A 13,907-nucleotide genomic window follows, 5' to 3' on the forward strand; every position below is an offset into this window, starting at 1 on the left:
GAGCTAGTTTTTCCAGCCCTGAAAGTTAAGGAAACTGATTAAACCAACATATATGCTAAAATGTCTATAGGTCTGACAGGATCTCTAGATTTGAGAGTTCTATGGTTGTCCAAAGGAAGAAATCATAAAGGAAAGAGAGGGATCAAGTAGATGCCTTCAAGGATAGTGAATAAACTTCATCAATTTTTTTTCATGATAATTCTTAATTAGAGAATGATCTGAGATGTTTTTTGTAAAATCCTTAACAAATATCTACAATCAGTTCCTTGTTATTATTAATACCTCTACAACTCATTATAATAAATTATATAATCTTCCTGTTCTTTTTCTTTCATTTTATAGCATTGTTATCAATTTCACTATATTTAATTTTCCCAGCCACATATACAATCAATTTGTTTTGGGGAGAGTTATATTGTTTTTTCTCTCTGAGCACTTGTATATTCTTTTGCCATAATCTAATTGGCTGACAGACATGTCAGAATTGATATAATCAAAACAACCTGGCTGTTCAACCAGTTGAAAATCAACTCATTTATGAGATGTCTAAAAATTTAATGAACCAAAGTAGGTTCTTTGGTAAATTCTATGATCTATATTAAATGACAATCTTTGGTGATGTCACTGTAGCTGAAAAATGGATATGTATGCGTGTGTATGATGAAGTACTCTATATTTTTTCTTTAGGAAACACCTGCAAAAAATTGGATCATGTTTCCAGTGGAAATAGAAAAGGTAAAACCAAGCTTTACCATACACAGAGAGATGGTATCTAAGTTTTCATGCTGTAATTCTTTAGTTTTTTTAAATTGTTTTAAATAAAGCACTTTCTTTTTTTCCCCAAGTTATCTTGGCACCCAGGAAGCTCCTTGAAGCAAGGTGATTTGTTTAGAGTAATACAACTCTATGTCTGTGACAATATTTGAAGCCAGGAATAGATGTGTTGGTAAATGTTTGACAATAAATAATTTCAAGAAAATTAAAAAGTATTTGTGATACACCTTAAAGTTTAATCTACATATTTTCATCTTCTCCATTACTTTCTTATCTAGACAAATTAACAAAACAATAAACCTAGTCTCAGTTTGAAGCTTTTGCTGGTTTCTGAGGCATAAATGTTTACACTGAACTTTAAACATTTGGTTCACAAGCCAATTTGAACTTGCTTGGGCACATTTTGACCCTGGTGCTTTCAACTCATAGTCCAATACCCTACTCACTTTGCTATATTTTCTTTAGTGTATATTGACATTTAATATTTTAAATATTGATAAATGTGTAGCTGAGCACATTATTAAAAATCATTTTACATGATCATAAGTTCTTTGTGATATATAACATATAAATAAAAAAGTTAAATTGAAAAAATCCATTCTCTAAATGATTGGAAATTCTACCTCAGGATAATATAAGTTAGGGGCGGCTAGGTCATGCAGTGGAGAGAGCACTGGCCTTGGAGTCAGGAAGACGAGAATGCACAGCCAGCCTTAGACATTGACACTTGCTGGCTGGGTGACCTTGGGCATGTCACTTAACCCTGGTTATCTCCCATCCAGGGTCATCTCCAGTAGTCCTGACTCATATCTGGTCACTGGACTCCAGATGACTGAGGAAAAGAAAGTGAGACTGGTGACTTAGCACAGTCTCCCCACCCCCCAATCTAATTCATGTGCCTATCATGGTGTCACATCCATGATATCATGGTATTCTTTGAGAATATAGAACAAATATCATGAGTTAAATTCATATTAAGGTAGTTTACCAAACATAGTGAGTTGTGAAAGAATGAAGATTTAAAAGTAAACTTAGTTTTTTAACATTTTTTTTCTGTTTCATTATTTATAATATAAAGGGAGATTATAGAGATCCCTTGTTTTCCAAGTATTTGCTATTCAAATTACTGTCCCTGCAGTTAGTGGGTTGCTTTTTGTTTGGCATGGATTTGTGATTCCTTTGGTTTAGGGAAATCTCATTTAGGAGATTCCTTCTATGGATTTAGAGCGGTCATGCCCTATAACATGTAGTCTTGAAGATTTGCCTGAAGCACCAAGGGGTTTAGTGACCTGCTCAGATTCATACAACCACCATTATGACTCAGAATTTCTGCCGACTTCTGAGGTATAAATGCTTTATACTGAACACAAAGGATGCAGTTCACAAGTCAGTTTGGGCTTGTTCTGGTACACAGTTGAATCCAGATCTTCCAGACCTAAAGTCTGGCTTTCTATTCACTGTGATAGGTGGTCTCCCCAAGAGCTTGAGCTTTTCTTTTTTACCAAGTCTGTGATTGCCTTACACAAGAAAATTCATCTTCCACTTGGATGCTGTGTTGAATAGCTTCCATGACAAAGGCAAATGCATTTGGTGATCATGTCTCCATGTTTATTACTTGCTTAACGTAATTGCGAGGTCATTAAAAAATGGTTATCTCTATTGTTACATATATATCAAGTAATTTTGTGAGATTTTAATATATGCAAGGGTGATATTTTGTTAGAATTGAGGATTTCAGTCTGCATTGATTCTTTTTTTTTCTTTAGATTTTTGCAAGGCAAATGGGGTTAAGTGGCTTGCCCAAGACCACACAGCTAGGGAAATTATTAAGTGTCTGAGACAGGATTTGAACCCAGGTACTCCTGACTCCAGTACTGGTGCTTTATCCACTGCACCACCTAGCCGCCCCAGTCTGCACTGATTCTAAAAAAAATCAATATTTTTTTGGAAAGGCTACAAGCAATATACACAATTGGGATCTTGTATTCACTGCATATTTCAGTTACTTGAATTAATATAAGAAAATGTTCTACTGTAAAATACTGTTCAAACATGACTTCCTGTTTCATACTTCCAGAGAAGATAGCTTCAATACATGTAACATCATTTTCATTCTTTTTGAAACTTCCCACCATATCTTCTTCTCTAAATGAAAAATTGAAGTCATTTCCCAAGAGACTCTCTTTTCCCCTTCTCCACATCTCAAATCACCCAGATAGCTTCCCCCACAATCTCCTTCTTGTCTTGTCTTGTCCCTATGTGTCTCCCTACTGTCCTGAAGAGATAACTTTGTTCCTTGCCAAAGCCAAACCTGTAGAAACCTTTGATCAATTCTATCTTTTTCAGCAGACTATCCCATAATTCTCTCTCCTACTTATCTTCAATTTCCCCCCTCTAGTGACTTCTTCCATCTTGCCTACAAACATGACTGTCTCTTGCATTCTTAAAAAGACCCTTATTTTGTACAAATATACCCACACTATCATTCTATGTCCTCCCCTTTGTACTTTAAACTACTTGAGATTGCCAACATATAGCCACTGTCTTCATTTCTTGAATCTAGACCATCTTCAGACTTTATTATTCAATTGGAATCACCCCTTCTAAAGTTATCAGTGATTTTTTAATTACACCATCTAATAGACTTTTCTCAGTAACAATCCTTTTTGACCTCTCTATAGCCTTTGACACATTGATTGATCTTGTCAACTGTTGATTCTTCTCTCTCTTTGTTTTGATGATGATGGAGTCTGGGTTCAAGCAAGAAATGAAAATATGCACTGAGATTCAATGACCCAAAGAAATGAGGAACATTTAAAACACTTCTCCAAGTGGGTTGAGTTCTTAAAGGAACTAGCAACTTGTGGGGAATTTGGTAGAAACTTGTAAAGGGAAAGTGAAGTTGTGGGAGGGGGTTAGGGGACAGGAGGTTATGAGCTGGTAGGAATTGGGGAGAGTTTAGTGAGTAACTAGGGTGATCTTATTTTTATGCCTTCTGCAAAAGTTAGGTTTAAGAAATATATCCAAGGACAGTTTACTCATTACCTGGGTATATTTTGTTATTTCAACATTCTTTGGGTATCTCAGTCTTCCTTCCAGAATCAGATGGTCCTGATCCCTATCTGTGGCAAGATAGTTTTTATGTGATGTATGGGAATGTTTACAAAATATAGGTACATGATGTATGGGAAAGGATTGTGAGATAGTCTTTATAAACCCAAGAATAGTTGGGGGGGTAGGAGAGGGAAGGCACAAAATAACAAGCTTTCCCAGAAACGGTTCAAAAGCATAACATTCCTTTGTGTTATACAAGATAGGGTTTTTGTAGGCAGAAAGTCAGCATAGAAGTACAAGTCAATTATTTGCTTTCTGTTTAGTATTTCTTCTGTATCAACAACTTCTGTATCAACGATGCTGTCCCCTCCTTTTACTCCTCCTGCTTCTCTGAGTACTACTTCTTGGTCTTCTGTTCTGTATCTTCAGCCCAGTCATATTCTGTAACTGTGGCTGTCTCCCAAAGATCAGTTTTGAACCTTCTTCTCTTCTCTTTCTTTACAAGTTTTTTTTTTCCTATTACATATGCAAAGGTAGTTTTCATCATTCCTTCTTTTATAAGCTTTTGAGTTCCACATTTTTCTACCACCCTCCCCTTGGCAATGAACAATCTGATATAGGGTTTCACATGTACAGTCATGTTTAAAATATTTCCATATTGGTCATGTTTTGAAAGAGAAATTAGAAATAAGATTAAAAAAGCATGACTAAGAAAGAAAAAAGAAACAAATTTACTAGGAGTTCTTTACCCTTTTTTGTCTTCAACCGTTTTGGAAGTCTGATGAACATAAAGGACAACATTAAAATGTTTTAAAATGCACAAAATAAGGGGGCGGCTAGGTGGCCCAGTGGATGGAGCCCCGGCCCTGCAGTCAGGAGTACCTGGGTTCAAATCTGGTCCCAGACACTTAATAATTGCCTAGCTGTGTGGCCTTGGGCAAGTCAGTTAACCCCATTTGCCTTGCAAAAACCTAAAAAAATAAAATAAAATGCACAAAATAAATACTATAAACAAATTAATTATATTGAAATGCAATTAGGAAATTTCCTTGTTCTTGGTTTCAACTCCACAGGAGCAAGATGATAAATCCCAGGATAAATTGATCACTTTAAATCTCATTACCATACTGATAACTCTGTCCTGGATGCTCAACTCCTTTCCAGCCTACTCAGTCTTCTCCCTTCTGTTTAATGGGTGGAAGGGTGGAGCACTAGATTCTTCCCCATAACTTTTCTTTATAACTTGGTCTTTCCAGTTCACTCTCTACTTTCCATATGTAATTGAACTAGATGCTCTCATGTTTAGTATATCAATTTTACTCCCCTCTATCATTTCAGGCTTCCTTCTGTGTGTTGCATAGCTGAAATAAAAACTCCAGAGATGTAGCCACAGAAGTCAGGCTATTTCTTTCCATAAAACAACAGAAACACTACCTGTGATATAGTAGGTAAAACACTAAACATGGAATCAAGAGAACCTGGGTCCTATAAATATTCTAGAACTTATAGGTTCTTTTCCTTTTTCTATAATCATCTCTGGAAATAGATCAAATAATGATATTAAGTCTCCTACTATTATAATTTTGGAGAGAGAGAGTGAGGGAAATAAATTGGATAAAACGAAATTGAGCAATAACCTCTGACCTCATAGACCTATAAATTTAGTTGAAACTATAGAAGATTAACATGTATAATAATTTAGAATGTTTGCAAAGACTTGAGAATAAATGTTTTAAAAAAATTATAGGTGAAAGTGAAAGACGTTGAGATGGATGGCATAACAGGGAAATAGAGTCAGTAAGCAAGCACATTAAACTAGTTAAGAAATCCAGGGGATTCAAACTAATTGATACTATTCTGTTAAATATTATAGCAGGAAGCAAGGTGGTATAGTGGATAAAACAATGAAACTAGGTCAGGAAAATTCATCTTCCTGAGTTTAAATCTGGTTTCAGCCATTTACAGTGCTGTATGACCCTGGGCAAGTCACTTAACCTTGTTTGTCTCAGTTTCCTTACCTATAAAATGAGCTAGAGAAAGAAATGGCAAACGTCTCCATTATCTTTGCTATGAAAACATGAAATGGGGTCATATGAGGTAGACACAACTGAAAAATGATTGAACAACAAAACAACATTCAAGAAAGGAAGAATTCTAAATACCTTATGCAGACAATGTGCCAGTGGTTTCATAACTATAATTTGATGGTATAACCATATACCTATAAATCTATACTTTCACTGTCGCTTCCACAATGTCAGTTTCTAATGGTTATTTAATTTTCTCCTCTTTTCCCATTCTCTATAACTATCCTTTATAAATAAGGTGATCAAAGAAACTTCATGAGAATCATGGAAAGGAAATAGCAAGCTCAAAGGAGAGCTCTTTTAAATCATTTTACCTCCCAGAAGAATAGGAACTGCTTAACCTGAGCTCCTGTAGGAACCTCTGGGAGGATTATTAAATAGCTTCATTAATCACATCTGACTCTGAGAGATAGAGGTTGTTGAAACCCTAGTTAATGGATAAAAAGTTAGACTGAAAGTCAGAATATTGGCCCTACTTTGCAACTATGATTAAACATTTAGGTGAATTTAGGTATGACCCTCCTAGTATCCTACATTTTTTTTTAATCATTGACCTCATTAATACTCTGTGTTCCTAATTCGAAAATCATTTTCCTGATCCTGAGTTCACTTCACATGCACTCAATGAGAAGATTGTTAGAGGTGACCGGTAAATAGTGTCCCAATGGGATCTAATATGACTAAGACATTTGTACTCATGTGGCTTTTGATTTTCCACCTGGAAACTTACTGAGGTTTCTCTCAGCTCAATAGTGAATTTTAAATTTAGTCAGACTCAAAACACAAACCACAGTCAATACCAAACACAATGGTTTGTTCCAGGACAAAGATGGCTGAAAACATTGCTCAGGACAAGAAGTTAAATGATTTATCAAGGATCATATAAACATCCATCAGCAAGCCAGAATTAAACAGAGATCTTTCTTATAAAGAGGTCTGCTGTCTAATCACTACTCTATATGTATCCTCTAACTTTAAGAAGGGGAAAATTTATTGATATACAACTCAGGGTCATAGTGGATGACAGACTGGAGTTGGGAAGAACTGGTTTTAAATACTGTCTCAGATAATTAATAGTTCTGTGACCCTTGATAAGGCATTCAATCTCTATGGACTTCAGCTTTCTCATCTTTATCTCTGGGTTCTTTTGAGGTTCAAATGAGATAATATATGTAAAGCTTTGTAAATCTGAAAATTCTGAGTGTAAATGGCAGCTGTTATTATTATTATTAGTAGTAGTAGTAGAGAGGCTTGGACCTATAGTGACAATGAATGGTGAGAACTATAACTGCCTCAAATCTCCTCTAGACTCTTCTTGCTATTCCAGTCTGATTAGTTATTACTAATGCCAATGTATTCTGGATTCCACTGTGACTGGATATGTTCTTCACAAATGATGTTCTATGTTCCAACACTATGCCTTTTCAGTGGTCTAGAGCTCCCTCCTCATCTCCACCTCCTGCCTTTTCTGAGTCTTCAAGTCTTCTCTGAAGACCCACCTACTACAAAAAAAAATCTTTTACAATATTTTTTTTGCAAAGCAATGGTGTGAAATGACTAGCCCAAGGTCACACAGCTAAGTAAATATTAAATGTATGTCTGAGGTTAGATTTGAACTCAGGTCCTCTTGAATTCAGGGTCAGTGCTCTATCCATTGCACTACCTAGCTGCCCTTCACAGTTCTTCTTAATATTAGTGCCTTCCCTCTGAGTTTCTCTCCAATTTATAGTGCATAGATCTTGTTTGCACCCAGTTGTTTCTATGCTTGTCTAAGATTGTCAATGTCTTCATAAATAGGACTCTTTTTTGCCTTTATTTGTATTCCCTAGTGCTAAGGGCAGTGATTGTCACATAGTTGTCCAATAAATGCTTATTTACTTGATCAAGTGAACTTTCAAAGAGGAGAAATTAGTGTGTGATTGTGATAGAAAAAAAGCCTGAAAACAGTATTTAGGAAGAAGGAGTATTCCCATTTACTCTACTCTATTAAGTGAGAGAGGGGCATGAGTAAAAATGTAGCCAAATTAATCAATTAGTCAACTAGAATTTATTAAGCACCTACTATGAGTCAGAGACTGCCCCAGAGCTGGAAAGTGTTCAGAGAAGCTATTTAATTAGGAGACACCAGTTTTCAGAGAATGTAAGATGGAGAAACAAGTCAAAGAATTCAGAGCCCTTTTGTGGGAATAGAAATATTTAACAAGTTTTCTCTGTATTCACTTTCCATATGATAGCATCATGTAATGCAAAGAACTTCTGGTTTCAAAGTCATCACGCTTAGTTCTCTTTTGTGTAATTTCTTCAAAAACAAAATGATTAGGTTTGGAATAGGTGATCTCTGAAGCCTCATCTAGCTCTAAATTCTATGCCTTGTTCCAACTCACAATGATGGATACCAAAGAAATTCAAAATGGTTTGAACATGATCCTTCTCCAAACCCTAGAGACCATACTCTCAAATGAACTATTTTTTTAAAAAAAAGTATAGGTATATACTTAAAATAGTATTATTTACAAATGAAATTCAGTTTTTATACAGAAAAAAGAGGGGAAGGAGACTCAAAAATCAAGAAGGTTTACATTTTGACTAATACAATAATGTTTATGCAACTATTCACAATGACAAAGACAAAATAAAGCCACACAAATTTTATTTATAGTTTTAAAAGTAAAGATAATAATTGGATAGCTTCTAGTTAGCAAGACTTTTACTATTCAAATGTCAGGTAAAAGAAGGAATATTTTCACATTGCCCTTGAGATCATGGTAACAAGATTCTTAGTTGCCCACATTATTTTTTAAAATAAGAAAAGTTTTGTAAAATAATGTAAGAATGTAAAAGGAAAGAATGTAAGTGGACCGTATTTTAAAACGATCTTAAGACATGCTCCATCACTGAAAATCTTGTAATGTACATTTTATATGTGAGTATATATATATATATATATTATATATATATATATATATATATATATATAGCTATATGTGTGTATATGTGCACACATTATGTGCATACATGTGTATACACACACACATTTACTATCTATCCCTAATATATATAGTGAGTGGTTTGGACCTGCTAGGAATTTGTACTCTAATGAAAATAGAAATCTGAATATATATGTATAAATATATGTATACACATGTGTATTCATACTATATATATGCCTTAACAAGTTTTACCTCATGGCAATGCCAGACGTCCCCATCCTCAGCATCTTCAACTTGCAAACGTACTTTCTTTATGGATCCATAATTTCTGTCCATTTCCATTTTGGTTCTATAGATTTGAGCCCTTCGAAGTGAGCCTTTTGGAAATATAACGGGTGCACAAGAGCCTCGCTCACAGCATACAGTGAAGGCCATTTTAGGGTTTATACCACTGGATAAAACATTACTAGTCTTTACAGTGATATCCCAAGTTCCTATTTATAGAAAAATGAAGACACACAAAAAATCACTAAAATAATTGTGGAACCCAATATAATTCTGAATTTTCATGAGTTCTACACTGAATAAAGACTTACAAAAACAAGTATAACCCATACTATTACATGAGAAGTTATACTTTAGAAAATACATGAGAGGAAATAGTTATCTTTCACTCTGCATTCATTACAAACTTAGACTTTCTTCACAGATTAATTTTAAGAACTTATTTATATTCCACTATTTCCATTGTTTTTTTCTAAGTGAAGGATATCTTCTTACCTCTCAAGACAAAAAAGGAAAAATTAATTATAATATTATGGAGCTTTTAAACATCATGAATAATCTATTATGTGATTGAACACACTTCTATCTCATATTTTTTAAACTATATTTCCTCTTTGGGAAGTATTATTCAGTTGAGTAGATAATATGTCCACCAATCAGATCCCATATATATCCACATTTTTTCAAGAAGGAGAGACATAGAAAGTGAAAATAGAATGACAAATAAAGGTAAAAAATTCATAAAAGTTAAGAACACATAACAAATTTAGTATTTGTGAAATATTATTTATACCTATAATAATACATAAAATAATTGGCACAAAATAAAATGATTAACTCTTTTAAAGCATTTAATCTATAGTTTGTCATCCTTTTGCTGCACATTTTAAAATAAAATTTGACACTGAATTCTCACATATTCTTTAATTTATCATGGTACCATACTTTTAGTACATTAGATTATGTGTCCCTTTAAGAAATTGTATATTTTTCAAAAATGTCTTTAATTAAAATCCATAGATTGTCAATGTGATCTTAGCCAAGGATGTTGCAAGCCTTTTAAACTTTTTTTCCAACTCTTGGTGTGATGACTCATGTGGGGTGAGGATATTTTTTAATATTTCATTTCTATTTAGGGATTTCTATAAGTCTAGAATAATTTTGCTCAGCAAATCTAGATCTAGATGCATGTAGAATGTATATATATATATATATATATATATATATATTTCTTTTTATGTATATATGTGTGTATTTTGTTCAGCATTTTATTTTATTTTATTTTATTTTTAGGCTTTTTTGCAAGGCAAATGGGGTTAAGTGGTTTGCCCAAGGCTACACAGCTAGGTAATTATTAAGTGTCTGAGGCCATATTTGAACTCAGGTACTCCTGACTCCAGGGCCAGTGCTCTATCCAATGCGCCACCTAGCTGCCCCATGTTCAGCATTTTAAATCTGATAATAGAGATAATAGGAAACTTCTATTATTTATATATTGTATAAATCTGTTAATTATGTATATATATATATATATATATATATTGTGTGTGTGTGTGTGTGTGTGTGTGTGTGTGTGTGTGTGCGTACACATATAGATATCTGGATATGGATATATGGATATGTACACATTTATATAAGTCAAGTTTTTCATTCCCTCCAGGGGGGGCAAGATTTCAAGAACTATGGAGGACTCAAGCTGTCCTTGAGTTCAATAGAAGTTGGTTTGAGGAAGGGAAGCAAAATTCTCCCAAACATTTCAATTTTTCAGATTTAATTAATTAATTTATTTCAGGTATTACTGTCTGATAAAGATGACCAGATCTTATAAGCACACTGATACTTCATTAGTCAATGGATTTAATAGATCCTTGAAAGAAAAAGGAAAGAAAGTAACATTTATTGTCTCCTATGTGTCAAATTCTGTGTTAATTGCTTTACAAATATTTCATTTGATAGTCACAACAACCCCAGGAGGAAATTGCAGTTATTATCCCATTTTTTTTTACAGTTGAAGAAATTAAGACAAATGGAAGCTAAATCACTTATCTGAAGTCACACAACTAGTAAGCAGCTGAGGTCTTATTTGAACCCAGGACTTCCTGGCTCTGGGGCTAGCATCCTCAGTACTAAACCATTTAACTGTCTCTATAAATGAAATTCGTCAGAAAAAGAACTTTATTTTGGTTTTTAGCATCCCAGACTTTATATTGTTTTTTTGCCCATGAGAAATGTGTGTTTTATTTTTTCCTTATTTATAATGGTAAGTAGCTATTTGAAAGGGGGAAAAAAGTCTTTTCATACTCCAGCTTAAAAGAATCATGTCACCCTGAAGAGGTATCAACAATCATCCATCTACCTACTGGGCCCCTCTGTAAGTATTTATTTACTGAGAATGGTAGGCTGGTCTACAGCAAAATTTATGATTGCATTTTATTCTGTATTTTAATTCTACACTTACAGTTGCTGAAATCTCTTTAATAATCATTGAAGTGTACTCTTCATAAACTTTATCTTTTTGTTTATGTCCTTAGAGTTCCTCATTCTCAAAAAATAACAGAAGAAAAATACAACAAAAGAAAATGAAAGACATGCATGTCACAAGATCAATTAACCAATAAAAATATTATTAAATATTATGACAAGTACTGTTATAAGTGTAAAATCACCTATACTTCTCCATAAACTTACATTATAGTAGGGGAAAAATCAAGAAAAGAATTTGTTTCACACAAGCTATCTACAAAGTAGACAGAAACCTAGCTTCAACAGGAAGGTTCTGGCTACTGAGGAAACTGGAAAAGACTTATGGCAGATGCAGGTGTTCAAGTTACTGCTTTGTTTTGTAAGACCATCAGAGTCCAGACCAGAAGGACAAGAACAAAAGGAGTTATGTCCCAAGTTGTCTGGGAATCCACAAGTCCAGTCAGGAAGCTAGGAGTAGCAATGAGAGGAAATACTAGAGCTGAATGAAGAAGACCACACCTGAGCACCTGCCTTTGCAGATACTCTAGTTGACAAGGGGCTCAAGGGAAACTGGACTTAACAATGAGAGGTGCTCTGTGATTTTCTACCACCATAGGACAGGTTCTAGAATACCTCAAACTTTCCAAGCCTTCAGGGTCTGCCATGATCTGAAGTTGCATCGCTTCCTACTTCTGGTACAGACCAGAGGAATGCAGACACTTGAGTAGCCTGGGTTTCATCCTGACGCTTGTCTTTGATTGGGGTAAGGAAGTAAAGGTATCCTCAGCCTTCTGCCTCAGAGCAAGAGCTTCAGTGTCATAGAGGTGCGTGTGTACTGGCATCACCTGGGGCCATATTTAAAACAGGTGCTAGAGTATCTGGCATATTGAGGGAGGAGAACGTGGTCCCCTGCTTCACATACTGTAGTATTATAGGATTACACAGTTTCTCATCTCAGGTTAGACACTGGCATGACCCTGCTTTGGAGGATGCACTAATTTGGGGCAGGATCTTATAAACTCATGCCTCAAATACATTGGGTTACCTCAAGAAAATAGTCTTTAGGAATCAAGTAGAGGTGGTTGGCCCTCCACCTCAGACCTGAGATCACATGGTTTCTTGCCTCAAGGTACCATGTAAATACAGTTATTGTCACTAACCTCAAAATATGCATTCTAAAATAGTAGGATACACATCACAGATACTGTATGGGAAGCAAACAGTGGTGGGTGACTTGAGAAATTTACCAGTGGTCCTTGGTGACCTTTTGGGACTTGATCTTTGGGGTAAGAAGTAACACTATTGTAAGGTCACGTCCCAGAAAACACTACAGTGACATGGATTACCACTGGAAGCTTACCTTTAGGGAGCAGAAAGTGGCCATGGCTTCTGGACCCCCCCCCATGGGTGTTGGGAGTGACTTGTGCTGCCAACAATCAACTGTATGTGTTTGGAGGTGGAGGAAGGGATTGGGGGGACAATAGCTCAATCTAATTTCATTTGGTCAAAATCATATTCTATCAGTCTAACATCTGAAGAGTAAACAGGTGATAATTGACACCACAAATATATCAGCATCAAAATTAGCTCTTTTCTCAACTCACACATCACTGTTTGATTCCCATATAGTATTTGTGATGTGTATTCTACTGTTTTAGAATGCATATTTTGAAGATAGTGACAATAACTATATATACATCTATTCACAGTCCAAAGCTAAACACGAAAAAAATAAAATCAACAGATTAAGTCATTAAAATACATAAAATATTCAACTGAATGAATCAATTCAATGAAGATGAAAGATTTGGTTATAGATTTCATTAACACTCCCCATTTACATATCTTTACTGACTAATAGGTACAGATATGTATTGGGGTCCAGGTGGAAATATATACTTTAGACACACAAATAGAAGTGGATGATGTTTGAAAATGGGACTGATAGTTATTTAAATACAGAAGAGTAGAACTTAGTTACAAAATATCATAATTTTACACAGAACTAGAAATGTCAAGGATTAAATTCTGTGCCCTGAAATATGGCTACATTTTGCCTCAAAAAACTGTCAGCCAAGAAGGCAGGTGTTAGTTTTGTTCATAAATGGCAGTTTTATAAGACTTTCCACTGTGTGGGAACTACAAAAATGTTTAAGCATCTTCAGACTGCTGCCCTATGAACTTCACCATATTCTGCCAATAACTTGGGAGCTAGGGGCACCAATTTAACCATATGTACTGTATAAAAAAATCCACTCACAAACCCAAATGTTGTTCCTATAAGTATTTGTTAGTTGACCTAATAGATGCAGGA

General features: G+C 34.8%; 1 protein-coding gene across 4 annotated transcripts in view; it reads right to left on the reverse strand.

Annotated features, from left to right (window-relative positions):
* LOC141497715 (lipoxygenase homology domain-containing protein 1-like) overlaps positions 1 to 13,907 on the reverse strand; it is a 710,463-nt gene that overhangs the window by 78,425 nt on the left and 618,131 nt on the right. For all 4 annotated transcript variants that reach the window (XM_074200482.1, XM_074200484.1, XM_074200481.1 and 1 more), the window contains one exon: positions 9,098 to 9,339. In XM_074200482.1, the coding sequence (XP_074056583.1) occupies positions 9,098 to 9,339 (242 nt within the window). The remainder of the gene's footprint in view (positions 1 to 9,097; positions 9,340 to 13,907) is intronic.

This window comes from Macrotis lagotis, chromosome X, assembly GCF_037893015.1.
Source record: "Macrotis lagotis isolate mMagLag1 chromosome X, bilby.v1.9.chrom.fasta, whole genome shotgun sequence".
NCBI classification, from domain to species: domain Eukaryota; kingdom Metazoa; phylum Chordata; class Mammalia; order Peramelemorphia; family Peramelidae; genus Macrotis; species Macrotis lagotis.